Source organism: Hyaena hyaena, unplaced genomic scaffold (assembly GCF_003009895.1).
Source record: "Hyaena hyaena isolate Hyena2069 unplaced genomic scaffold, ASM300989v1 scaffold_397, whole genome shotgun sequence".
Classification (NCBI taxonomy): domain Eukaryota; kingdom Metazoa; phylum Chordata; class Mammalia; order Carnivora; family Hyaenidae; genus Hyaena; species Hyaena hyaena.
Window position 1 is genome coordinate 676,492 of NW_024081028.1, and position 27,608 is coordinate 704,099.

At 35.7% G+C, this 27,608-nt stretch overlaps 1 protein-coding gene across 6 annotated transcripts in view; it reads left to right on the forward strand.

Annotated features, from left to right (window-relative positions):
* The window catches only part of ZMYM4 (zinc finger MYM-type containing 4), a 156,207-nt gene that overhangs the window by 67,812 nt on the left and 60,787 nt on the right, over positions 1–27,608 (forward strand). For 5 of the 6 annotated variants that reach the window (XM_039251709.1, XM_039251704.1, XM_039251705.1 and 2 more), the window contains one exon: positions 1,937–1,982. The exons of the other annotated variant lie outside the window; for it this stretch is intronic. In XM_039251709.1, the coding sequence (XP_039107640.1) occupies positions 1,937–1,982 (46 nt within the window). The remainder of the gene's footprint in view (positions 1–1,936; positions 1,983–27,608) is intronic. 6 annotated transcript variants of the gene reach the window in all.

The following is a 27,608-nucleotide window of genomic DNA, read 5'->3' on the forward strand; positions in this document are numbered from 1 at the left end:
CCTTTGTTCTTGTTTGGAATTCTGAAAATTCACCAGGGTGTATCTTTTTTCCATCTCCTCTTGGAGATGGTGGGCCCTTTCAGTCTCAGATATTTGTTCAGGAAAATTTTCTTCTGTCATTTCACCTTTCCATTGTTCTGTCCTTTGGGGATGCCTTTGAGATTGCTCTTAGACCTGCTGATTGAGTCTTAACATGGCATCATAAAATATCTTTTCTAGCTCTTTTTGACTTTGTTTTATTTTTATTTTTTGTTTTTCCAACTGAGAACTTTATCACTAGCCTTTCCAATAAAATTCTAATTTTTGCAGTAATTTTCCTGTTTCTGAATATTCTCTCGTCTCCTTTTCTTGGTTGTTTTTAGTTCTTTTTTCTGCATCTGTAGCCTCTCAGATATCTCAGATACCACTTAAAATACTTTTTTGAAGTTTCCTTTCTGTAAATTAATTGTTTCTTTCTGGAGTGGTGGCTCTGTTTATTCACTTGAACCTTCTCCTTCACACAGTTTATTTCAGAAACCTGGGGTCATTGGTTGTCTCTTCACATTTATACATATCAGATACTATCTTTTAGTTAGTTATTTTTGAGAGAGAGAGAGAGAGAGGGCACAAGTGAGTGAAGAGAAGAGAGAGAGAAAGAGAGAATCCCAGGAGGGGTGGGGGTAGGGTGGGGAAGAGAGAGAGAGAGAGAGAGAGAGAGAGAGAAGTGGGACTTGAACTCACGAAATATGAGATCATAACCGGAGCCAAAATCAGATGCTCAATGACTTAGCCACCCAGGTGTCCTCAGATTCTGTTAATTGCTATAGCCAGCTGTTGTGCTTCCTCTGTAGTCACACAGGTATCTAGGTGGTTGTTTTTTCCTTAAAAGTTTGTCCCTTGAATGGGGAGACACACTCTGGGTTTTAGTGGGCAAGGTTTATCAAGAAGCAGCCTTCCTTGTGTTCTTGCCTTATTGATGAGTAGTAGGCAGGAAAGCAAGAGGCTGGAATGTTCACACTTGCCAAAATGAGGAGGCCTAAACATACTAAGGGTGGAGCATGTGAGTGTCTGGGTGGAGTTGCTTTTGCTGTACTCCACTCCCCCACTCCCTCATTTCTATTTCTATTTTTATTTATTTATTTATTTACTTATTTATTTTTACTTAAAAAAAAAAAAGTTTTATTTTCTAGAGAGAGAGAGCAGGGGGAGGGCCAAGAGGGAGACAATCTGAAGCAGGCGCCCCTGATGAGGGGCTTGAACTCATGAACTATGAGATCGTGACCTGAGTCTAAACCAAGGGTCAGGTGTTTAACCAGCTGAGCCTGAGCCACTCAGGCACCCCTATTTATTTATTTTTTATTAATTTTTAAAAGTAATCTCTATACCCAACATAGGGTTCAAACTCATGACCTGGAGATTGCATGCTCTGCTAACGGAGCTAATCACCATTCCCCCTACCCCTCTGTTTTAAAGATCCAAAGTTACCTCAGACTTAGCTCTGCTTCTGTCCTAGGGGCTAACATACTGAAATAGGAACCATTCCTATAACATGGCTAACTTTCATTTGAAGAACAGCTAAAAACCTTTTTGATGCTGATTGTTCTGTTTAATTTTGATTAGAAGTTTTATAGTTATCAGTGTTAGTAAGTTCTCCCTAAGTGTTGGCTGTCTTTATTAATATATCATAAATACATACAACTATATTTTGTGCTGTAAAGTGATTTAAAAATTAGTTTTTTTATATTAGGGCATGTATTTGTCTCTTTGTTTTTGGTTAGTGGGTTTTCACGCGATTCATTCTAAATTTTATTCTGTTTGGCAGTATTTTGTGTATGTTGTGATTTTGTATACTTTGGGTTAAAAATTACAGCTTTTGAGAGAGTGAGGAGGGGTACAAGAAAGCATGATAGAATGTGATAGTAATGTTACTCTTCTCTTTCCTTTTTTGCTTTTTCAGTTTGAGCAGAAAACTGGTGCAGTTTTTGATGAAATTGTAGAGAACTGTAAGTACCACTTTAGAAAAAAACCAGTCATATCTTTAGCTAGGTAATAATTGAGTCTAGATAGAGCATTTATCAGTGTTTAATATTGAGTAGTGTTTAGTTAGAGCTGATTAATGCAGTGGTCCAATTAAGTTTAGAAATCACCATTCTGTTAGTATTTTCAGTAATTTCATCTTAATTGTAGGAGTTTTTCCTCCTTTTTTTAGTAAATATTTTATTCTCACAGATATTAATGTTGAAATACAGCCTAACTTTGTGTATGTATTAACCATATAGAAGTTTATACTTAACCATTCAGTAAACATTTCTACTTTGTTTACAGGGTCTCTTAATTTTCTGTTTATATTCTATGTTAAATGATTCTCTTAAATTTTTTTTCTTATGATTATAAAAGTAATACATTCAAGTTTACAATACAAAAATGAAAAAAGCAGAAAATAAAAGCCTTTGTCTTTATTATTCTCTAAAGATAACCACTTTAAACATTTTAATATATATCTTTCCAGACTTTTTTCTATGGATGTATATAGATCTATGTATGACAGGTAGGGATTTATATATATTTGTAGGGATCACATGGATACTGTTCTTGCTTTTTTCATTCAACTCCCTAAGCCTGTCTCTATGTCAATGGATTTTGACCTATTGCATCCTTTCTGATGGCTACTCGGTATTTTTTTGTATGGCTGTATTATAATTTAACCAACTTCTTTTATATATGTGTGTATTCTTTGCAGTTTTTCGGTATTACAAACAATATTGGGTATGTATTCCTACACACATTTTTGTCTACTTCTATTGAAATAGACAAAAGGAGTGTATCCTTTGCTGTAGAATAAATTCTAAGAATAGAACTGCAGAATCATCAAAGGATGTTTGTGTGCTTGTTTATGAAGGATAAATTTTGTCATCTAGAGCTATTAAGTCAAGGAAAATATGCATTTCTTTCTTTTTTTAAAGTCCCATTAGTAGGATCTGTGAGTACCTTGTTTGGAATTCGTTTGTTAATATTTTTTGAGAGACAACAGGTTTTTTTTAGAGTACATATTGAGAGGTAACTGGCTCTCTTGATCTTTGGTGGTCTTGGAATAATCTGGAAGTTCATTCATGTCTAGTCTGGGCTTATGAGAGCACAAAGACTGGAACTACTAACTTGAGCCCCTATACATGTTCTCCCTGTAGCCTTGCCTTCCTAATAGCATGGTGTCCTCCAGGTTGACTTCTGTCATGGTGGCTCAGACTCCCAGCAAAAGAGTTTTTTAGTGAATAAAGCAGATCTGCATCATTTCTGAGTTTCCTTCAGAAGTCACAGTGTCCCTGCTACATCCTACTACATCCTTTTGGCTATGAAGGAGTCACAAGGCTGCTCAGATTCAGGAGAAGAGGCTATTCAGACCTCACTTTTTTAAATGCTTATTTTTGAAGGAGAGAGAGAGATACAGAGCATGAGCTGGGGAGGGGCAGAGAGAGAGGAAGACATAGAATCAGAAGCAGGCTCTGGGCTCTGAGCTGTCACCATAGAGCCTGACTTGGGGATTGAACTCATGAGCTGTGAGATCATGACCTGAGCCAGAGTTGGACGCTTAACAGACTGAGCCCCCCAGGCGCCCCTTATATATTAGTTTTATATGTTTGCATAGATTACAAAGAGTGGGCACTGTTTGGTAAAGGGTGTGTGTAATTTTAATAGATATTGCTGACCTGCTTTACAAGACTTGAATGTCTTACATTTCCATCAGAAATGTTTAAGAACACCTCCTCACCCTATTAATGTCCATTATAGCTCTTCTTCATGCTTGGCAATCTGATGGATGTGAAATAGCACAGTGTTAACTTTATTCTGCATTTTCTTAACTCCTATTGAATTTGAATTAAGCGGTTTTTAATAATTTCAACAGTGGGACTGGCTCCTCTGTATTGTCAAATTAAAAATAGTTGTTATTTAATAGATGAATACCCTTTGCCCACTTCTTTTTTTTAAATATTTTTTAAATGTTTGTTTATTTTTGAGAGCGAGCGAGAGCATGAGCAGGGGAGGGGCAGAGAGAGAGGGAGACACAGAATCTGAAGCAGGCTCCAGGCCCTGAGCTGTCAGCACAGAGCCTGATGTGGGGCTCGAACCCACGAACCATGAGATATGACCTTAGCCAAAGTCAGATGCTTAACAATTGAGCCACCCAGGCGCCCCTCCCTTTGCCCACTTCTTAAAGTATTTTTTTCATGACAAGTTATAGGCTTTTTAAAAAAAGTATCGTAATCATAGTTGTGTTTTTTTTTATTTTTTATTTTTTTATTTATTTTTTATTTATTTCTAGGAGAGAGAGAGAGAGACAGCGTGAGCAGGGGAAGGTCAGAGAGAGAGGGAGTCACAGACTGAAACAGGCTCCAGGCTCCGAGCTGGCAGTCAGCACAGAGCCTGACGCGGGGCTCGAACCCACAAACCGCGAGATCATGACCTAAGCGAAAGTCGGACGCTTAACCGACTAAGCCACCCAGGCGCCCCGATAATCATAGTTGTTAAAGGGAGTCACAGCAGTCATGGTAAAGGATAAATCTGAAAGAAAATTCAGGTGTACTTTTAAAAAGATAGATATTCAGTCAGCAAATTTAGCTTTTAGAAAAGATAGGTTAAACTTCTCTCAATAGTGAAGTAGGGAGGTTTGATTTCCTTTGTTTTGTTTCTTTTGCTTGTGTCATCTTTTCCTAAACAAATATTTTTTATAATATAAAAATATTTGATCTTTTTTAACATCGTGGTTTTCAGTCTTGGATTAAAGAAGTTTTCCTTACCTTTTTACCGTTTGAATGTATGTTATCCTAGAGTTTATTAGAGTATTTAGAAAAATATTTTTAGGGGCTCCTGAGAGGCTCAGTCGGTTAAGCGTCCGACTTCGGCTCAGGTCATGATCTCACGGTTCGTGGATTCGAGCCCCATGCCGGGCTCTGTGCTGACAGCTCACAGCCTGGAGCCTGTTTCAGATTCTGTACCTCCCTCTCTCTCTGACCCTCCCCTGCTCATGCTCTCTCTCTCTCTCTCTGACAAATAAATAAAATATTTAAAAAATTGAAAAAAAAATATTTTTATTTTTAAAAAACTATTTTTTTTAAATTGTTGCGAGAATATAGAGCGTGAGTGGGTGAAGGGCAAAAAAAGGGAGACAGAATCCGAAGCAGGTTCCAGGCTCCAAGCTTTCAGCACAGAGCCCAGCATGGGGCTTGAATCCACGAACCGTGAGATCAGGACCTGAGCTGAAGTCAGCATGCTTAACCAACTGAGCCACCGAGGTGCTCCAAGAAAAATATTTTCTAAAAGTCTTAAATAAACACAAAAATATTTATAACGTGAGATACATTAAAAATAAAACCCCCTGGCTTTACCACCCAGCTGTAGAAAAATGTACATGATCATGCCTTTCATGCCAATCCTCTGTCCCGTTCTCTTCTTCTGTCTACATAGCCATTATCCTCAGTTTTGCTTAATTCCTTGCATTTCTTTATAGTTTTTACCACATTTACATTATTAATCAGGAGATTGTTTAGTTTTGCTTATTAATAGGTTTGTATTGTTTTTGAATTAGACTGTGTATGTTACCACTTATTTTTTTTAAACATATATTCCTGAGATTTGACTGTACTGTTGCATGTAGCTCTCATTCATTCATCACTGTATTTATTCATTAACTACATTACAATTTATTTTTAAAAATTGTAGTAAAAAATAAATAATGTTAAATTTACCACCTTAATTATTTTTAAGTGTATAATTCAGTATTTTAAGTACATTCACATTGTTGTGTAACAGATCTTTAGAACTTTTCAACTTGTAAAACTGAAATTTTTATACCTATTGAACCAAAATTCTGTTTTCTCCTGAAGGTTTATCTGTGTTATAACATGCCAGAATGTCCTTCCTTTTTAAGCCTGAATAATATTCCATTGTATGGGTAGACCACTTTGTTTATCCATTCTTCTGTTGATGGGCATTTGGGATGCTTCCATTTTTGGCTAGTGTTAATGCTGCAGTGAGCATGCTATGCAAATATCTCTTCAAGGTCCTGTTTTCATTTTTCTTGGATATATACCGAGAAATGAGGATTGCTGGTTTATATTAATGCTGTTTTCAATTTTTTGAGGAACTGCCATACTATTTTCAGTTGTGATTTGTACCAATTTAAATTTGCACCAGCATTGCACAGGGTTCCAATTTCTTTACATCTTTGCCAACACTTCTACTTTTCTCTGTTTTTGATAGTAGCCATCCTAGAGGGTGTGAGGTGATATACCATTGTAGTTTTGGTTTTCATTTCTCTAATGATTAGTGATGTTGAGCATCATTTCATAGGCTTGTTGACAATTTGTATATTTTTGGAGAAATGTGTGTTAAAGTCCTTTGCCTGTTTTTGATTTGGGTTATTTGGTTTTTTTGGTTGGTGTTGATTTCTAGGAGTTCTTTATATATTCTGGATATTAACTCCTAATCAGATATATGATTTCAAATTTTTTCCCCATTGTGTATGTACATTGCCTTTTCACTCTGTTGATGGTTCCTTTGATGCACAAAAGTTTTAAAAATTTAATGTCCAATTTGTTTATTTTTGCTTTTGTTGCCTGTGGTTTTATTGTCATATCACTGCTGTGTGTGTGTGTGTGTGTGTGTGTGTGTGTGTGTGTGTGTTCAGGAGTTTTATAGTTTCAGGTCTTCTGCTTAAAATATATCACAACTTTGGGGCGCCTGGGTGGCTTAGTCGGTTAAGCATCTGACTTTCGCTTAGGTCATGATCTCGCGGTTCGTGGGTTCGAGCCCCGCATCGGGCTCTGTGCTGACTGCCAGCTCAGAGCCTGGAGCCTGTTTCAGAGTCTGTGATTCCCTCTCTCTCTGACCCTCCCCTGCTCACGCTGTCTCTCTCTCTCCTAGAAATAAAACATTAAAAAAAAAAAATTAAAAAAAAAAATATATATCACAACTTTAAAATCATTCTAATGTCTATATACTTCTTGATTCTAGTTATTCTGTTTTGTCTTTAATCTATGAAGGAGGGCACTTTGGGGATGAGCACTGAGTGTTATGTAGAAACTAATTTGACAATAAACTATTTGTAAAAAAAAAAATAAAAAAAAAATAAAACTGGAAGCAATCTATGAACATCATTTTATATATTTCAGGATATAAACAGGAAAGTACCATGTGTGGAATTCAGTGTAAGATGTATTTATTATGGTGGGTCTCTGTCAAAAATTAGTTTACTATTTAAAAAAAGTATTTATTTAGGGAGAAAACATAACTCGTGGAGGGACAGAGAGATGAGGAGAGAATGAGCGTGAGCAGGCTCCATACTGTTAGCACAGAGCCTGACGTGGGGCTTGATCTCATGAAATGTAAAATCATGACCTGAGCTGAAATCAAGATTCAGACCTTTAACTGACTGAGCCACCCAGGTTCCACTGTCAAAAAGAAGTTTAAAATCTTTTTTTTTTTTTTGGGAGAGCGCAAGTGGTAGAGGGACAGAGAGAAAGGAATAGAGGATCTGAAGCAGGCTCTGCACCAACAGGCTGACAGTAATAAGCTTGATGTGGGATTTGACTTACAAACTGAAATTGTGACCTGAGCCAAAGGTGGACGCTCAACTGAATGAGCAACCCAAGTGCCCCTAAAATCTATTTCTTAAGTCAGGGATTGGCATACTGTTTCCCTGACAGGCCAGACAAAACATTTTAGGCTTTATAGGTCATATTGTTGCTGTTTTCTTCAAATTTAATTAAAGTCAATATTTTTTATTTGTTTTACTTTATTTTCTTTATTTTGGGGGGGGAGGGGCAAAAAGATAGGGAGACAGATAATCTCAGGCAGGCTCTGTGCTAATAGCAGTGTGGGGCTTGAACTCACGAACCATGAGATTGTGACCTGAGCCAAAATCAAGAGTTGGATGCTTAACCAACTGAGCCACCTAGGCACCCCAATAAATTTTTGTGTAAGGAATTTTACATGTGATTCCTTCACTGTAGTTATACAAAGTCAGAATCATAATCTTCAAAATAGCCCTTTAAAATAAATGTTTATTTACTTTTGAGAAAGAGAGCACCAGTGGGGGAGGGGCAGAGAGAGAAAGAGAGGGACAGAGGATTCGAAGTGGGTCCGGAATGACAGCAACGAAAACCAGTGTGGGTGTTCAAACTCACAAACCATGAGATCATGACCTGAGCCAAAGTTGGACACTCAACCGCCTGAGGCTTCCAGGCACCCCTCAAAATAGGCCTCTTCAAAAGAACTTTTGTTCAGTGCACAATTGTCACTTCCAGTCCAGTTCTTTCAATTGGGCTTCTTTGATCTCCACTTGAATATGAACATACTTCAAAAATTCCCTACCTGTGTTTGTTGGGGTCCAACAAATTGTAGGCCTCTAGAAATCAAATTGTAGAAAGTACATTGATTGTTATTTTGGAAAATGATCTAAAATTGTTATTCCTTAATTGTTTACTGTGTTGAAAAGTCTGTTACTTCCACTTTACTCTATGAGCCTAGTAGAAATATTACAGGTCTTCTTGTCAACACCAGTAGATTTGGTGTGATGGAAGCATAACCTGTGTCTTAATGTAGTCACAGGTCATACTGTTTATATTGCAACAACTCAACTTTGCATTTGTAGCATGTATGTAAAGGAATTAATGTGTTTGCAATAAAACCTGAATCTTGAATTCAACATAATTTTCTATGTATCAAGAAATGCATTTCTTTTTTTTTTTATTTAAAAAATTTTTTTAATGTTTTATTTCTAGGAGAGAGAGAGAGAGAGAGACAGCATGAGCAGGGGAGGGTCAGAGAGAGAGGGAGTCACAGACTGAAAGAGGCTCCAGGCTCTGAGCTGGCAGTCAGCACAGAGCCCGACGCGGGGCTCGAACCCACGAACCGCGAGATCATGACCTAAGCGAAAGTTGGACGCTTAACCGACTAAGCCACCCAGGCGCCCCGAAATGCATTTCTTTTGATGGATTTTTCCAACCATTTAAAGATGTGAAAACTATTCTTAGCTCATGGGTTGTACAGACTCTCCTTGCCACGCTGCCCCCACAAAAACCAAGTAGCTTCTGGATTTTTGCATGCAGGCATAATTTAACTGCTCTTATAAGGTATATATGGGAAGGTTATTGCTCAGACCTAGGCTGTGTACATTCTCAACTTTACTGGAAATCCAAAACTTATTTTCCTAAGTTTTATCTATTTACACTTACACATTGTGGTTAGAATTTTGGTCACTATCTAGAGTCACTAACTAGAGTTTTGGCATCTGGCCATCATTTGATATTATCAGACTTTTATTTATTTCTGAGAGAGAGAGAGATCACGTGAGCAGGGGAGGGTCAGAGAGAGAGGGAGGTACAGAATCTGAAACAGGCTCCAGGCTCTGAGCTAGCTGTCAGCACAGAGCCCGACGGGGGACTCAAACCCAGGAACCGTGAGATCGTGACCTGAGCTGAAGTTGGACGCTTAGCCGACTGAGCCACCTAGGCGCCCCAACATTATGAGACTTTCAAATTTTGTCAGTTTGGTAGTTATAACATGGAATTAAGATTAAAAAATTTTTTATTTCCTTGATTAATAATTTAGTTGAATTTTTTCATGTTTGTTAGCCATTTCTGATTTCTCTTTGGCAAAATGCCTAATTAAATCTGTTTCCCACTTGTTGTTGGATTATTGCTTTTTTCATTTTTAAAATGTAGGACTTCTCTAAATATCCCAAAGAATAATTTGTCAGTTATAGTTATTGTAAATAACTTCTCCTAATTCATGACTTTTTAAAGTTTTTGCATAGGCAGAATTTAACTTTTTAAGTTTATTTTTTTTAAGTTTATTTATTTTGAGAGAGATAGAGACAGGGCGAGCAGAAGAGAAGGGTAGAGAGAGAGAATCCCAAGCAGGCGCTGCACTGACATGGGGCTCCAACTCATGAAACTGTGAGATCATGACCTGACCCGAAACTGGGAGTCAGATGTTTAACTGACTGAACCACGCAGGGTGCCCCAGAATTTAATTTTAATACAGTAGAATCATAGTAACTGTGAATCTTTTCCTTTATGCTTTACATGAAAAAAATTTTTTTTTCTTTGGGAAAGACCTAATCTAGGCTGAGATCAGAAAGACCTAATACTGTTTCCTGAAATGTTACGATTTTACCTTTCACATGTAGCTCTTGAATTTTTTATATGGCTTGGGTTAGGGAAATAATTTTTTTCTCCCCATACTGCTAACAGATTGTCTCACCACCATTTTTCAAGTTCTGTTTCCTTTCCTTGGTGATCTCAAAGTTACTCTATAATGTGTAGCTTTTCATTTAGGCTGTTTGTTTATTCCTGTGCCAGTACTTCATTGTTTTAATGAATTTGATCTATAGTAAATCTTGATAATCTGATAGTTCATATCCCAGAGAATTGTTGTTTAGGAATATTTTGCGTGTTATTGCCAGTGTTCATTTTAGAGATATCTTGGCAAATCCCTAACAAAACAAAATCAGATAACAGCAAAATCTTATTGGGAATTGATTGGAATTTTCCCGAGTCTTTAGATCAAGAGAGAGGGGCGCCCGGGTGGCTTAGTTGGTTAAGCGTCCGACTTTCGCTCAGGTCATGATCTCGCGGTTCGTGGGTTCGAGCCCCGCGTCGGGCTCTGTGCTGACTGCCAGCTCAGAGCCTGGAGCCGGTTTCAGGCTGTGACTCCCTCTCTCTCTGACCCTCCCCTGCTCACGCTGTCTCTCTCTCTCTCTCCTAGAAATATTAAAAAAAAAAAAATTAGATCAAGAGAGAGAATTTGTATGTATGTGATACTGAGTCTTCCTGTCTGTGAACTTGGTATGTCTTTCCATTTGTTTTTTTTAGTGATTTTTTTTTTTTTAATTTATTTGTTTATTTTGAGAGAGAATGAGAGGAAATAGGCTGGGGTGGATGGTGGGGGTGGGGAGAAAATCCCACTCAGGCTGCATACTGTCAGTGTAGAGCTTGAACCCCAAACTGTGGGGTCATGACTAAGCTGAAATCAAGACACTTAACCGACTGAGCCATCCAGGCTCCACAGAGGGAGAAAAGAGAATCTTAGGCAGCTTCCATCCTCAGTGAGGAGCCTGACTCAGGGCTCAAACTCTCGAACCGTGAGATCATGACCTGAGCCTAAGAAACCAAGAGTCAGATGCTTAACTGAGTCACCCAGGTGCCCCTTTAGTGCTTTTCGATAAAATTTTATTATCTATAAAGGATTATCTTGCAAGATTTTTATTTTATCTTTTAGCGTTTAAGTCTTAATTTGAAATTTATTTTTGGATGTAGGATAAAATTAGGTTTCACTTTTATTTTCAGATGAGTAGTTGATTGTGCCACCATATGTTTAATAATTCCTCTTTTCATCTAAATAGTTTATGTTTTTGTCACTGAACTGAATTGGCACTGAGGTATATTTAAATTCTATATATGTATGGGATTCTCATTTTGGAAATTTTATTTTTTTATTTATTTATTTTTTAAATGTTTTTTATTTTTTTCTAGGAGAGAGAGAGAGACAGCGTGAGCAGGGGAGGGTCAGAGAGAGAGGGAGTCACAGACTGAAACAGGTTCCAGGCTCTGAGCTGGCAGTCAGCACAGAGCCTCAAGCGGGGCTCAAACCCACAAACCGCGAGATCGTGACCTAAGCGAAAGTCGGACGCTTAACTGAATAAGCCACCCAGGTGCCCCTCATTTTGGAAATTTTAAAAATTTCTGGTAACATTTACATATAAACTTATATATTAACAGTGTTAAATCTTAGTATTTATTTTTAGACCAATGTCATTGACTGTTATTTGTGTATAATATTACAAGAAAGATTTTATTATTGGGGCACGTGGGTGGCTCAGTCAGTTAAATGTCCAACTTCAACTCACGTCATGATCTCATTGCTTGTGAGTTTGAGCCCCGCTTCAGGCTCTGTGCTGACAACTCGGAGCCTGAAGCCTGCTTCGGATTCCGTTTGTCTCTCTGCTCCTCTCCTGCTCTCTCTCTTTCTCTCTCTCAAATATAAAATAAAACATAAAAAATAAAAGAAATATTTTATTATTGTTGGCTTAGACATTTATCTGCTGTGTTAAGTCACTGTCTAAATGTTATCTTTCGTTAATTTATTTTTAAAGCTTATTTATTTTGAGAGAGAGAGAGCGAGCTTGAGCAGAGGAGGGGCAGAGAGGGAAGGAGAGAGAATCCCAAGTTGGCTCTGCAATGTTAGCACATGGCTTAAACCCACAAACTGTGAGATGAAGTCCTGAGCTGAAATCAAGGAGTCACACACTGGGGGCACCTGGTTGGCTCAATTGGTTAAGCGTCCATCTTTGGCTTAGGTCAGGATCTCATGGTTCGTGGGTTCAAGCTCCACATCAGGCCCTGTGCTCTCAGCTCAGAGCCTGGAGCCTGCTTCGGATTCTGTGTCTCCCTCTCTCTCTGTCCTTCCCCTGCTTGCACTCTGTTACTTTCTGTCTCTCAAAAATGAATACACATAAAAAAAATTTTAAATTAATGCTTTTTTTTAAGCTATCCGTCCATTAAATTTTATTATATTTTATATTTTTGTGGAAAGGTTTTTGTTTCTCTTATTTAAATACATAGGATTGAAATGGATGAATCATGTACTAAGTATCTTTTTTTTAAGTTTTAAATTTAATTCTAGTTGGCTAACATACAGCATTATATTAGATTCAGGTGCACGATACAGTTATCAGCACTTCCATATATTACCATGTGCTTATCACAAGTGTACTCCTTAATCTTTACCTGTTTTACCCATCCCTGACTCTCCCCTCCCATCTGGTAACCGTCAGTTTGTTGTCTATAATAAGGAATGTGTTTCTTGCTTTGTCTGTCTCCGTCTTACTGTTTTTCCCTTTACTTGTTTGTTTTGTTTCTTAAATTCTGCATATGATTGAAATCATATGGTATTTGTCTTTCTCAGATTCAGTTATTTCACTTAGCATTACACACTTTAGTACCATCCATGTCATTGCAAATGGCGCTACTAAATTTTAATAATTGATTTTATTCATTCATTTATTCAAAATATTGATTTCATACTAAATTTGAATAAATTGATTTTATTCAGTTTCCCAAATTTACTCTGTTGCAATTCTAATTAAAATTGCATGCAATTAGGAAAAAATACATGCATTTAGGGCCACTGGGTGGCTCAGTCAGTTAAGTGCCCAACTGATTTTGGCTCAGATCATCATCCCAGGATTGTGAGATTGAGCCCTGCTTTGGGCTCTATTCTGGGCATGGAGCCTCTTTGGGATTCTGTCTCTCCCTCTGCCTCTCCTTCCCACATGTATGTGCACATACTCTCTCAAAAAAATTATAACAATCATGTATTTATATATTACTTTTAAAAGAATGTATTTTTATTACACGAATTTTGTTTTATGCTCTTTACTTAAATTTTATGGTTGTTGTCAAGTAATACGTATTGTATTTTTCTTGTGTCATGTTAAGTATCTTATTTGTCACCTTTGCAAATGGAGTATTGTTTTCATCTGTAGGTTCTTATTGCAAGAATAGCTTAGCTATCTTACTGAATTCCCTTATTAAATATAGTAGACTTCTAAAATTTGAGTCTGTAGTTATTCAGACATGAAGCCATATCAACTGAAAATACTTTCTTTTTCTCAGTGACTACCCAAGTTATATAATTAACTATTTTTGCTATAAATTGTGGGATTACAGTAAACCATAATCATGGTATTTGTCACCTTTAACTAATTCTAATTCCAGTTTAAGTAGTTCTCATATTTTGTTATTTAGGGCTAATTTTTGTTAGTTTCTGTCACATAGGCTTAGTCTTTATTAAATTTTTTTTTAATATTCCTATTTTACCTTACGGAATGGTTGAAGAGTATTTGTGTTTATGTATTACTGGATTTAGTTTGTTAATATTTTGTTAAGGATTTTCATGATAAAGTTTGTTTACTATTAGAGTTGTATGTAGCTCTATTAAATGTTATCTACAATTCACCAGTGAACCCATCTGGGCTTGGAGATTTATTGTAAGTTATGAATTAAAGTTTTCAAAGAGAATATAAGGTTTTTCATATTTTGTTTTGTCTTTTTTTAAAAATTAAAGACAAACCAAGAAACAAACTCTTAAAATTTTTTTAATGTTTATTTTCTTATGGGGGAGAGAGAGCACAAGCAGGGCAGGGGCAGAAAGAAGGGGACAGAGGGTCCAAAGCAGGCTCTGCAGATCCAAAGCAGGCTCTGTGCTGACAGCAGAGAGCCCAATGTGGGGCTCGAACTCGCGAACTGCCAAGACCATGATCTGAGTGGAAGTCGGACGCCCAACTGACTGAGCCACCCAGGTGCCCCAATATATTTTAGAATTAACATGTAAATTTATACTAATAAGTCCCTGGGACTTTGGTTGGAATTGCTTATTCTGTAGATTAATTTGGGGGAGAATTGACATCTTAAATATATTGAATCTTACAAGCATGGTTTATTTCTGTTTATTTAGGTCTTCTTTAAATCTCTAATTTCTAAATTATTAATAAATTTCTAAATCTCTTATAGTTCTTAGTTTATAGATTTTGCACATATTTTATAAAATTTAGCATACATATATATGTATATTTTTCTTCCAATTTTGTTTGTGGATAAATTGATGGATAGTTTCCCTACATAGAGATAGCCAATTATTCCTTTCCAGGTCAGTGAATAATCATGCTTTCTTTACTTACTTGAAATGTAGTATCCATACCTTATAATGATTTAAAAAATTGTTTTGTTTTTTTTTCAGTCTCCATATGTTCTTTACTGTCTTTATAGATATCCTCCCTCAGGTTGAGGATTTTCTCTATTCTTTGTTGAAAGATTTTGTTCATGAGTGAATATTAAATTTTGTCAAATGATTTTTCTTCATTATGAGATGGTCATATTGTTTTTTCCTTTATTGTGTTATGTGGTAAATTGATTTATGACTACTCAGCTCACCTTGTATTCATGGGATAAATCCTACTTTGTCATGATGTATTATTTGTTTTATAATTTTTTTTCAGTTTGCTAGTATGTTAAGAATACTAATACTTTAAGTTCCTATGTTTATGAAGGATATTGGTGTAAAGTTCTCTTTTGTTACATCTTTCTCTTGTTCTGGTTGCAGAGTAATACTGGCCTCAAAAATATAGTTAGGAAACATTCCTTTCTCTTATATTTGCTGAAGGAATACATATAAGATGGGTATTATTTCTTTAAATATTTTATTTAATAGCAAGTCATGTGGTCCTGGTGCATTCAGATTTTCTTTATCTTTTGTGTCTGGTTTGGTAATTTGCACCTTTAAAGGCATTTCCTGTAAGTCAGCACAGTTGAATAAAACTTTTGCATGATGATGGAAATGTTTTGTATGCACACTATTAAAATGAAGTAGCCACTAGCTGAACTGAAGTTTTCATTTTAGTTAATTTAAATAGACATAGGTGGCTGGTGACTTCCCCTGTTGGACATTGAAGGTCTAAGCTGTCAAATTTATTTCCATAAAGTTCTTAATAATTTTTAAAAATTTAAAAAAATTTATGTTATTTTTAAAAATGTACATCCGAGTTAGTTAGCACATAGTGCGACAGTGATTTCAGGAGTAGATTTCTTAATGCCTCTTACCCATTTAGCCCCCCCCCCCAACCCCTCCAGTAACCCTCTGATGTTCTCCATATTTAAGAGTCTTGTATGTTTTGTCCCCCTCCCTGTTTTTATATTATTTTTGCTTCCCTTCCTTTATGTTTATATGTTCTGTGTCTTAAGGTCCTCATATGAGTGAAGTCATATGATATTTATCTTTCTCTGACTAATTTCACTTAGCATAATACCTTCTAGTTCCATCCATGTAGTTACACATGGCAAGATTTTATTCTTTTTGATTGTTCAGTAATACTCCACACACCCCACACACATCTTTTTTATCCATTCATCCATCGATGGATATTTGGGTTCTTTCCATACTTTGGCTATTGTTGATAGTGCTGCTATAAACATTGGGGTCCATGTGCCCCTTCGAAACAGCATACCTTTATCCCTTGGATAAATACCTAGTAGTACAATTGCTGGGTCATAGGGTAGTTCTGTTTTTAATTTTTTGAGGAGTGGCTGTTTTCCAGAGTGGCTGTACCAGTTTGCATTCCCACCAGCAGTGCAAAAGAGCTAGTCTTTCTCCGCATCCTTGCCAACATCTGTTGTTGCCTGAGTTCTTAATGTATGTCAGTCATTCTGACAGGTGTGAGGTAGTATCTCATTGTGGTTTTGATTTGTATTTCCCTGATGATGATTGATGTTGAGCATTTTTTCATGTGTCAGTTCGCTATCTGAATGTCTTCTTTGGAGAAGTGTCCATATATGTCTTTTGCCCATTTCTTCACTGGATTATTTGTTTTGGGTGTTGAGTTTGAGAAGTTCTTTATGGATTTTAGATACTAACCCTTTATCTGATATGTCATTTGCAGATATCTTCTTTCATTCCGTCGGTTACCTTTTAGTTTTGCTGATTCTTTCCTTTGCTGTGCAGAAGCTTTTATCTTGATGAGGTCCCAATAGTTCATTTTTGCTTTTATTTCCCTTGCCTCCAGAGATGTGTTGAGTAAGAAGTTGCCTGCTTTTGCCTGCTTTCTCCTCGAGGATTTTGATGGCTTCCTATCTTATATTTAAGTCTTTCATCCATTTTGAGTTTATTTTTGTGTATGGCTTAAGAAAGTGGTCCAGGTTCATTTTTCTGCATGTCACTGTCCGGTTTTCCTAGCACCACTTGCTGAAGAAACTGTCTTTATTCCATAGGATAGTCTTCCTCCCTTGTCAAAGATTAGTTGGCCATACATTTGTGGCTCCATTTCTGAGTTCTCTGTTCGTTGCTATTGATCTGAGTGTCTGCTTTTGTGCCATAAAATTCTCAATAATTTTTACATGTACTGTCATAAAGTTCATAGCATTTTAAAATTTATTGTTAATGTTGTATATGTTTTCCACTTTGTATTTAGTTTCTATGATGTCTTTATTGCTGTACCTTTCATTCCTGATACTATTAATTTTTTCTCTCTCTCAACTTTCTTTGTATAAATTTTTTTTATTAAAATATTTTAACTGAAATACACAGAAATTAAAATTACCATCTTAACCATTTTTAAGTATACAATTCAATAATGTTAAGTAATATGGCATTGCTGTGCAACCAACCAGTCTCTATAACATTTTCCATGTTACAAAACTGAAACTCTATACCTGTTGAATAGTAATTCCCCATTCCTCCTCCCTCTTGCTGTGTCATCCACCCTTTTACTTTCTATCTCTGAATTTGACTTATCCAGGTGCCTCATATAAGTGGAATCATACTATTTTTTGTGACTAACTTATTTCACCTAACATAATGTAGCCTGTGCCAGAATTTCCTTTCTTTGCACATAGTAGTAGAATTGGTGTATCTTGTGTTTAATGATCTCATGAGAATAACAAAGTGTAATTATTATAATTTTACTGGTGCCATTGAGGGGGAAAAAGTGCAGCTTACTCTGTTTCTACAGTTTTATGGCCCTTAAAATGATTCTTTTAACGCTTCTTTCTAGTTATAAAGGGTAGGATAAAAAATTAGATTCATGACTTGAACAGATCCTTGTTTATCTGAATAGAAAAGGGGTATCAGTTAAATCTGGTGAGGCAAGATGGGAGAGAAGATGATTTCACTTTATAAATAATATAACCATGTTACAGAGATTTTAGAATTGGGAGAATAGAAGAATTTGTAGATTGGGACACATTTGGAACTGTTCCCTTATACCTCCGTGGCATTATGCTTCTGGAACTATTGGCATAAATTACTTCCACTTTTGTTATTTTGTTAAAATTTCATTTTATTTTGCTTATGAAACTAGTATACCCTGAACTATTGAAATATTATAAAAATATGTAAATGTGTTCCTTCATTAAGGTGTATGATATTCTGTTACAGTGATATGTTTCAGCTTTAATAGACCCTGAACAGTTTTTAGGTATATGCCAAATGTATCAATTTATAGATTTCGTTGTTCTTCTTGATCCTAATTTTTAGAGCACTATAAATATCAGTGAACCTTCAGAACGTAAGGTCTGTTGTCTTTAGTTGTCCTCATAGTCAAGAACAAATGGTTATCTGTTTTATAACAAATGGTTGTTATCTGTTCTTCAAAATCACATTTTATATAGTCTTAATAGTGTACAAATGGACTGTTGAAATTGGTAACGTGTAACTAATTTCTATCAGAGGTATTTCAAGTGTCAACATTTGTTGGTCACCTTTTATAATAAAATCTTTTAGTTATAAAACTAAATTTTATAATTAATATTATTTTGAATATATTCCACTGATTTCAAACTTTTTTTCCAATGGGAACAAATAAAAGCAAAAGCTAGTGAAAATAAGTCCTGTGAGTATCATCAATGAGTCTCATCTCTCTTTATTGAATGTGTAGAGTTTACAGTGGCATACTTGAATAGTTCTACAGTAATAACACATATTTAATTGAGAACAAGAAAAGAGAGCTATCGTCTGTAGTCGTGACTTCTTGAGGAAACTCATTCATCTTCATTAGTACTTACCATGGATGGATCCTTGGTGATTGATTTCACTTAAGTAAATCGTTCATCTCTGGAATGGTAGGGCATTCAGTGGTTTGTCTTTGTTGGTAGAACATTCAAGGGGATTTTGTGGAAGAAATTCAATCATCTGATAAGAAGTTAGACCTGATGAATCTGATGATTGCTTTCAGCCTCTGGGTGCAGTGATTTATTTATGCCTGGTTTATAAAAAACATTACTCTAGTTTGTGGTTTGTGGATCACAATATTAACATCACCTGTGAGTATGTTGGAAATCAGATTCTGGGGGCGCCTGGGTGGCTCAGTCGGTTAAGCGTCTGACTTCGGCTCAGGTCATGATCTCACAGTTTGTGGGTTCGAGCCCCACGTCAGGCTCTGTGCTGACTGCCAGCTCGGAGCCTGGAGCCTGTTTCAGATTCTGTGTCTCCCTCTCTCTCTGACCCTCTCCTACCCATGCTGTCTCTCTCTCAGAAATAAATAAAACATTAAAAAAAAAAAAAAAGATGTCAGCTATAATATCTACTTAAAAAAAAAAAAAAAGAGAAATCAGATTCTGGCTGTCATCCTTGACCTGCAGAACCAGAATCTTTGGGGGTGGTGTTGAGCTCAAGCTTACCAAGAGATTCTGATGGCCAGTAATCATTGAGAAAGCATTGCTTTAGTTCAGTGACCCTCAAGAATTATTGTGTATGAGAAGCAAAATTATCTAGAGGTTCTTGTTTTTGTTTTATTTTTAAATTTTTTAAAGTGAGGTAAAATTGATATGTAACATTACATAGTTTTTTTTATATGTACAACATGATGATTTGCTATATGTATGTATTGTGAAATGATTATTAACAATAAGTTTAGTTAACATCCATCACCATTTATTCATTGTAACTTTGACACACTGATAGAAATATATTTTACATGGAGACCTATGTGTGTATAGACATTTTTGATAAAGTTGCTTATTGTTACTCTGAATGATGCACTTTGCTTTCTATTCTAGTCTTTTTTTTTTTTTTTTTTTTTTTTTTAAGTAATCTCTGCACCAAACATGAGGCTCAAACTTATGACCCTGAGATCAAGATTTGCATGCTCTACCAACTGAATCAGGCAGGTGCCACTACTCAGCGTATTAAAAAATAATTTTCTGGCCCTGGCTCACTAATGGGTGATATCTGTAGTTTGAAAGAACATTGGATTGTTGTATCCTAATTATTATCCCATTTCCATGAAAAGTTTTCTGTTGGTTACTGGACCATTAATAGCAAAGATTCTTTTTCATCTTAGGATCATAAATATGAATTACCATTCTTTCTGTTACTGTAAAGTAGTCCTAATGAGAATCAGGGTCTCTCAATAAAGGCAGAAGCTAGAATGGCTGTTGAAAATCCTCTAGTAGTTTAAGAGAAAGCCACATAAATTCAGCTGTTGAGGAAGTGTGTGTTTACCAAGAGTTCTTTGTTTCAAACCTGTTTCTTTTAGTACTACTTGTTATTGTAATTGTATAATTTAAATTGTTTCTATGCTAATGAAATTTACTCTGAAAAGTTTCTTTTTTTTTAATTTTTAAAAATATGTATTTATTTATTTATTTTGAGAGAGAGAAAGGTGAGAGTACACTCGCTCACTAAGTGGGGTAGGTGCCGAGAGAGAGAGACAGACAGACAGAGAGACACAGAGAGAGACAGAGAGAGAGAGGCTCCCAATCTCTATGTCAGCGCAGAGCCTGACACGGGGCTCAATCTCTTGAACCATGAGACAGTGACCTGAGCCAAAATCAAAAGTTGGATGTTTAACTGACACCCACCCAGGCACTCCAAGTAATTTATTTCTATGAATAATTTGAATGTCTTAGAAACACTTACTATGTAAATCAGTGAAAACATGGAGGTGCAGGTGTCTTTGTTTTGTCATTCCACTTTAAAGAAACCACAGTTGCAGTCATGAGGTTTACTTTATGGGTATAGTGTGTTCAAGAAAGAACTCAAATTAGCATGCACATTCTGTAAGTCTTAGTTGATCCTCAGATGGTTGGTCAATGTGCTTTTATATATCACAAATAAAAATAAATGTGTAAGACATGTATGTTCCTTTTTTTAATGATAACTGTTAAACTGTATTTCTAATCTTCTAGTTCAGAGAGTCTTTTATTATTCAGCAAATTGCATTTTATTGAATAACAATAAATCATCTTAGAGATACTTCAATGACAAAATTCTAATGTAAGCTTTTATTCAAAAGGAACCAAGATTACTTCATTTAAAAAAGAATTTTTAGTGTTTAATTTATTTTTGAGAGAGTGAGATAGAGAATGAGCAGGGGAGGGGCAGAGATAGGAGGAGACAGAATCCACGAAGCAGCCTCCAGACTCTGAGCTGTCAGCACAGAGCTCGACATGGGGCTTGAACCTGTGAACCACGAGATCATGATCTGAGCCAAAGTCCGATGCTTAATTAACTGAGCCACCCAGGTGCCCCCATAGATTACCTCATTTTTATGCTTGTTATTACTTGGTTTTGCATTCTTCAGAGTTTATGTTTTATTTTGATTCTTCTGGTTTTTTTTTTTATATGGGAGAAAAGTAACTTTAGAATTGTTTGAGAACTATGATTTCTAAAGTTAAAATTATAATTGATATTACTTTATATCTGAAAATTATGCTTTGATTAAAAACAAAAAAGTATTGGAGTCATCAAGTGACATATGGCAATGAAACTAGCTAACAGCCTTTTCACAGTGTTCATTTGTGTGCTTATTGGATTTCTTAGTTGATGTTGGTACCTTGAAATGATTCTTAGGTATAGTATAGAAACATCAGTATGCCTCGAAAAGCAGAGTCTAAGCAGGAAGACCTGGAGTAAAAGTTGTCCTACCATCATGAAATTTACTTTCATTATCAAACACAAATACTGTATTTAAAACTGCTTAAAGTAACTTCTGTTCGCCTTTCACAAAATTGTACAACTTACTTGCATTTAACACATGTACTCCTTTCATACTGACCACATCCTCTCTTGCACGTAGATTTTCCTTCTGAATTTTTTAGTTATTCCCTCTTTGTTGGATTATTCTCATAAAGAGACTACACGCTGCAGTATTCTCCGTCTTAAACATACATACAAACAAATAAATACGTCACCAAAAAGTAAAACAAAGATTAGGAAAACAAAACAAAACTACAGGTCAGAAAAAGACTTCACTGCAGATTTAACCCAGTTTCTGCTCATTTTCTTTAATTTAGAGCAAAACTCTTACGGAGAGTTGTCTGTACTTAAGGTTCCCCAGTTCTGTCTTCTCATTCTCTTTTGGGATCACCCCACTCCACCTCGTACATTCATTTGTCCACTGATATGATCAAGTACAAGATCATTTCAGCTTTGCAAATGTTACTTATCCTTCTCAGTCATCATCTTCTTTGTCAGCTAAGCAGTGTTCATTATGGTTGGTCAGTCTGTCTTTACTAAAGTACTTCCTTTGCATAGCTTCTTTAACATCAGTCACCTGATATTCCTCCTGCCTTATTGGCTCTTGTATCTTACTCTCTTTTCCTGATTCCTTCTTTTCTATCAGATTTCCAAATGGTGAAGAGGACTCTTTATTAGCTCTCTTTCATCAGTAGTAAATAAATTTGCTAGGTGATCTCATTTTGTCTCATAATTTTAAGTACCATCTCTTCACTGATTCCCCAATATGTTTGTCATTGCTTGGCAAGAACCTCTGCTTTAATTCCTCTTTATTAATATATCTAATTGCCATCTTGTTATCTCCAGTTGAAGATTTAATAAAATTCTCAAAATTAACAGGCCCCAAACCAAGTTACCCCTTTCCTGCCTTTTCTTCTCTTAGTGTTCCCATCTCAAGAAATGACACCCTGTTATGTTATCCTTTGCTTCTTTAATATCCAGCTTCTTATATATCAGAAAATGCCTCTAACCTTCAAAACATACCCTAATCAGACTGTTTCTCTGTTACATCCACCATTACTATCCTGGCCTTAGCCACCAGTGTTTCCTTGGATTATTGCAGTAGTCTCTTAACTGTTCTTCCTGCCTCCATTCCGTTCTTCATCCCTGTAACATTAAAATTTTTATGTTTTATTTTATATTTGAAAGAGAGAGAGAGGAAGGGGGGAGGGGCAGAGAGCAATGGAGATAGAATCTGAAGCAGGCTCCAGGCTCTGAGCTGTCAGCACAGAGCCTGATGAAGAGCTCTGTCTCACCAGCAGTGAGATCAGTTTCTGGACCAAAGTTGGACACTTACCTGACTGAGCCACTGAAGCGCCATATTCCCTGTAACTAACATTTAACAGTCTTAAAAGTGTCCTACAGAAGATAGGGTGATCCTTGTAAAATATAAATCATCGGGATCTTTTAATGACATCCTTTCACACTTAAATATATTGAGTTTTCCCCTATGGTCTGCAAATTCATAATAGACCTATTCTCTGGCTTTTTCTGTTTTCTCATTTTTTAGCACTCTTCCTCTCATTCAGGTCTAGCCATTTGTCCTTCCTTTTCCTCACATATTTCCTCACATATGCCAGTCATGTTCACAGTGTCTTAACAGCTAGGAGTCTTCCATGAGAAATTGGTGCTTTCAAGTGTTTCACTAGCTACTGAGATTCCCAAATAAAGGTAGTGTCATGCTTTGTTTTGCAGATCTAGGTCTTGAGAAACAGCTATTTCTTTTGTTTGATTAAATAGGCCTCAAGGATGAGAATCTTTTCCAGTTATTTATTTTAAAAACATTTTTAAATGTTTATTATTTTTGAGAGAGAGAGAGAGAGAGAGCGAACTAGTGGGAGATGGGCAGAGAGAGGGAGACACAGAATCTGAAGCAGGTTCCGGGCTCTGAGCTGTCAGCACAGAGCCCGACACAGGGCTTGAACTCATGAGCTGTGAGATTGTGACCTGAGCCAAAGTCGGACATTGGATGCTTAGGCGATTGACCACCCAGATGCCTTGTTAATTATGTATCTTAATGTAACTGGTATTTACATTTTAACCTTATTATTAAGTTTTGTTCAGCTTGTGTGATTTCTTGTGTGATAACTAGCAAAATTTCATTAAAAATATCTTTTAAGTTTATTTTTGAGAGAGAGGGAATGAATGAGGGAGGGGCAAGAGAAAAGGGGGAGAGAGAGACTCCCAAGCTAAATGCAGGGCTAAAACTCAGGAACAATCAGATCATAACCTGAGCCAAAATCAAGAGTTGGACATTTACCCAAATGCGTAACCAACGGAGCCACTTAGACACCCCACTAACAGAATTTCAAATTGATATTAGATGCTTTGTTAGAAATTGCCATCTCTTAAAAAGCTTTAAATCTCAAGTGCATTTTCAAATAAGGATATTTGCTTTTTGCTTTCAATGAACAATAGATACATTTGCTTCAGAACTCAAAAGATAACAAAAGGTATGCTTTTAAAAGTTGGTGTTACTGTCTTCTAGCTACCCAGTTATGATTTTCATAGAAAATCAGTGGAAGGTATTTTTTATGTATAAATAAATACTCATAAATTTTAAAAAATGCATCAGTGATAGCTTAATATATATATTCTTTGTCACTTAGGTATTTTTACTTAATTAACCTTGGAAAGTCATATAAAGGTACCTCATTGTTTTTTATAACTGTATAATACTCTGTTGTAGGTATGTACCATAATTAATTTAGCATCATTGATGAACAGATAGGCTGTTTCCGGTCTTTGCTGCTATAACTGTTCTTTTTTCATAGTTCTCTTGCAAGATTATAGAACTAATAAAACACTATATTAACTATGATGGAATTAAAAAATGAAAAGAATATTATATCTATAGAATAAAATCTTAGAAGTTGAAATGCTGACTCAAGAGGTATGTGTAAAGTATCATAAATATCACTATCTACTCTTTATTAGAATTGTACCAGTTTATACTCCTACCAGTAGTATTTAACTGTAGCAGTTGGCAAACTTTTCTTCTTTCAGGGGCCAGATAGTAAATATTTTAGGCTTTGCAGCTCACATATGGTCTGTCACAAACTCTTTTTTTGTATATATTTTTTGGCCTTGAGCCATAGTCTGGCAGCTTTTGGCCTATAGCATAGCTGTCAGGCTGTTATCAGAACCTTTTGTGCTTACCAACCTGCTATGGTATCTCACTGCATTATTAATTTGCATTTCACTTATGAGCAAAGCTCATCCTTCATGTGTCCTTTTCTGGAATGTTTGTTCAAATCCATTTCTTTTGTACTTGTATTTGGTTTTTTTTTTTATTGAGACATAAGAATCTTTTCTTTATCTGAAATGACCCTTTGTGATATAAAATTCAATAAAATCTTTTTAACTGGTTTATCTTTAATCTTTGGTTTGGTTTGTGTTTTCTTCTCTTTAGCAGTTTTTTGGTCACATTTGACCTGTTATGGTTTTACTCAATAAATTAGTCTTTTGTTCTAGATTTTGTGTCATTTTTAGAAAGACTTTTCCCCACTTTATTAAGACTTAATAATTTTTCTTTGTTTTTCTTGCTTTTTATTTTTAAACCTTAAATACATCTGGAAATTATTTTGATAGGAATTAAGGATCCACTTTTTCCAAGTGGCTACCCTTTTCTTTCAGTACCATATCCTAAATTTAAATGTAGAGATTTTGAAAGTTTCTTGCAGTATTGCTTTTAGTGTTTACTTCTCATATACTATAAGATTTTAGATTAAGTTGCTGATCACATGAAATGCATATTCATTCAGGAAACAGTTACTGAGCATGAGCTATGTGGTCTGGTACTAAGGACAAAATACTGTGTAGAGAAGGCTCTAACTTTGGCCTTTAGTTGCTTACAGTCTGGTAGGTTTATCATACCATATGCATGTGTTTGTGTAGCACCCTGTACTTCTTTATTTATATTTTCTCCTTAACTCTTTATTACTATCAGATTTTTTCAGTACATAGGACAATTGAAGCATTAGTATATTGAATATCTATAATGTAGTGCATGCTCTCTCATCCTTTCCTGCTCCTCTCTCTGTGTTATATATATACTATGTGAATGTAAGTTGTAGACATTCCTAACTTTTTAGCATCTATCATTTGATTATTATTTATTTAATAAGTAAATGATGATTTTCTAATTTTATTATTTTGTCTGTTTTTCTAGTTCTTGGGGAGGGCGAACCATAGCTATCTTTTTAATCATTGTATCCCTTGAAGTTATCACAATGCTTAATCACAGAGTGGTTTCCTAATAAATATGTGCTGAATGAATAAGTACTTAAGGCAGTAGGAAGCTGTTGAAGGATTTCAAGGGGTATAATGTGGAATGATTTATGGTTTAGAAAGATAATCTAATGTCTTATGGAGGAGGGCAACTTGAAGAATGCTTTTATTTGGACTTTGTATCATTTAGGACTTGATTATAAGTAATCCAGCTCAAAACAACTTAAACAAAAAGAGGAATTTATCCTGCATCATGAAATCCAGGGAATGACTTGAAGAACCAGTCTCATGAAGGGTTCATCTGGGCTTTAGGAATAAATAGAAACAAGGCTGTTGTACCATCAGTATTTTTACTCTCTGTTCCCTTCTGTGTTTTTATTAGGTTCAGTTTGCCTGCTCATGGATCAATTAAATGTGGTTTAGGGGTAGGGTTTATAAGAGTATGATTGCTTCCTAGATGTCCATGTAGACTTAATTAATACAGTATCCACAGTAAGAGATATGGAGTGTTGGAGCAGTGCCATGTGGAGGAGGTCGATCTGAGAGAGATTAAGTAGTATAGTTTATAGAATTTGTCTAGAGGGAAGGAGAATTGGACTGGTTCTTTTTTCATGAGCAAACTGCTGGCTTGGTGATGCTGTTAATCAGGTGATGGAAATACAAGAAGAGTATGCTTGGAATGGGAACATGATGAGTTTGGTTTTAAAAGAACTAAGTTGGAGATCCCTAGGGACTTATAGGAGCTAGTAGAATATGGAGATCTGAATCTTGGAAGAAAGTGCTTAGGAAATTCACAGCAATGGTGAAAGCTGTGGTGGTGAGTAATAATAGCCTGAGTGTATAAAATGAAAAGAGAATTGGAATACTGAGAGTATAAACAGAGGAAGAGGAATATGAAATAAGGTAATAGATTAATTAGAAAGGTAGGAAGAAGTATAGTGTCAAAGAAACCAAAGACCTTTTATCCAGGATGGATATGCCACATAAGGATTGAAAAAAATCAATTGGATTTTACCATTAGGAAATCCTTGATGATGAGAGCAGTTCCAGTGAGAAGCTGGGACCCAGGTTGCATTAAGTTCAGAGGATTAAAAACTGGGAGATGAAATAGAAATAAACCAACATAGACTTTTTTCTAGAGGTTTGACTGTGAAGGGAAGGTGAAATGAGAGCTAGGAGGGGTTTGTTTTTTTTGTTTTGTTTTGGTATTGTTTTATTTTGGATTTCAAGATGTGAACATGTAGTTTCAAATGGTATAAGTTTTTAATTTTTTTCTGGCTTGGATAAATTTTATTCTTTATGTTTAAATATTTAGCATTATAAACATTAATACAATGCTGCTGTGCTTATTAGAGTTAGTATAGGTAGTGAGACTTTAAGAGCAGAGACCTATATTCCAATCTCAGTTTCTCAGAATAATCTCTCTAATAATTAAAATGAACAGTTTTATATTCCCTTCTGTGTGTCAGTCACTGTGTTAATAGGCCTTTTATATATACTATCATTAATCCTCACCACAAATTAATCTCTAAGGTGAGTATTACACTGTTTTACAGATAAAAAAACCTGAGAGTTTACCTCTTAGGATCACATAGATTTTTAGCGATCATATTTATAATTCCAGCACAGATATGTCTTGATTTTGAAGTCAGTACTCTTTTTTTCTGTATCACATTGCCTCCTTTCTGACCTCAAATAGCTTCTCAAATTGTAGGTCCCTATTTCCTTATCTGTCATATTAGGATAGTCCTGTCACACCTATATCAAATTGCTCATTGAATGCTGTGGTATTATTATCTATATTTTGTTTGAGAAGAGAGATTATATATTTGGCT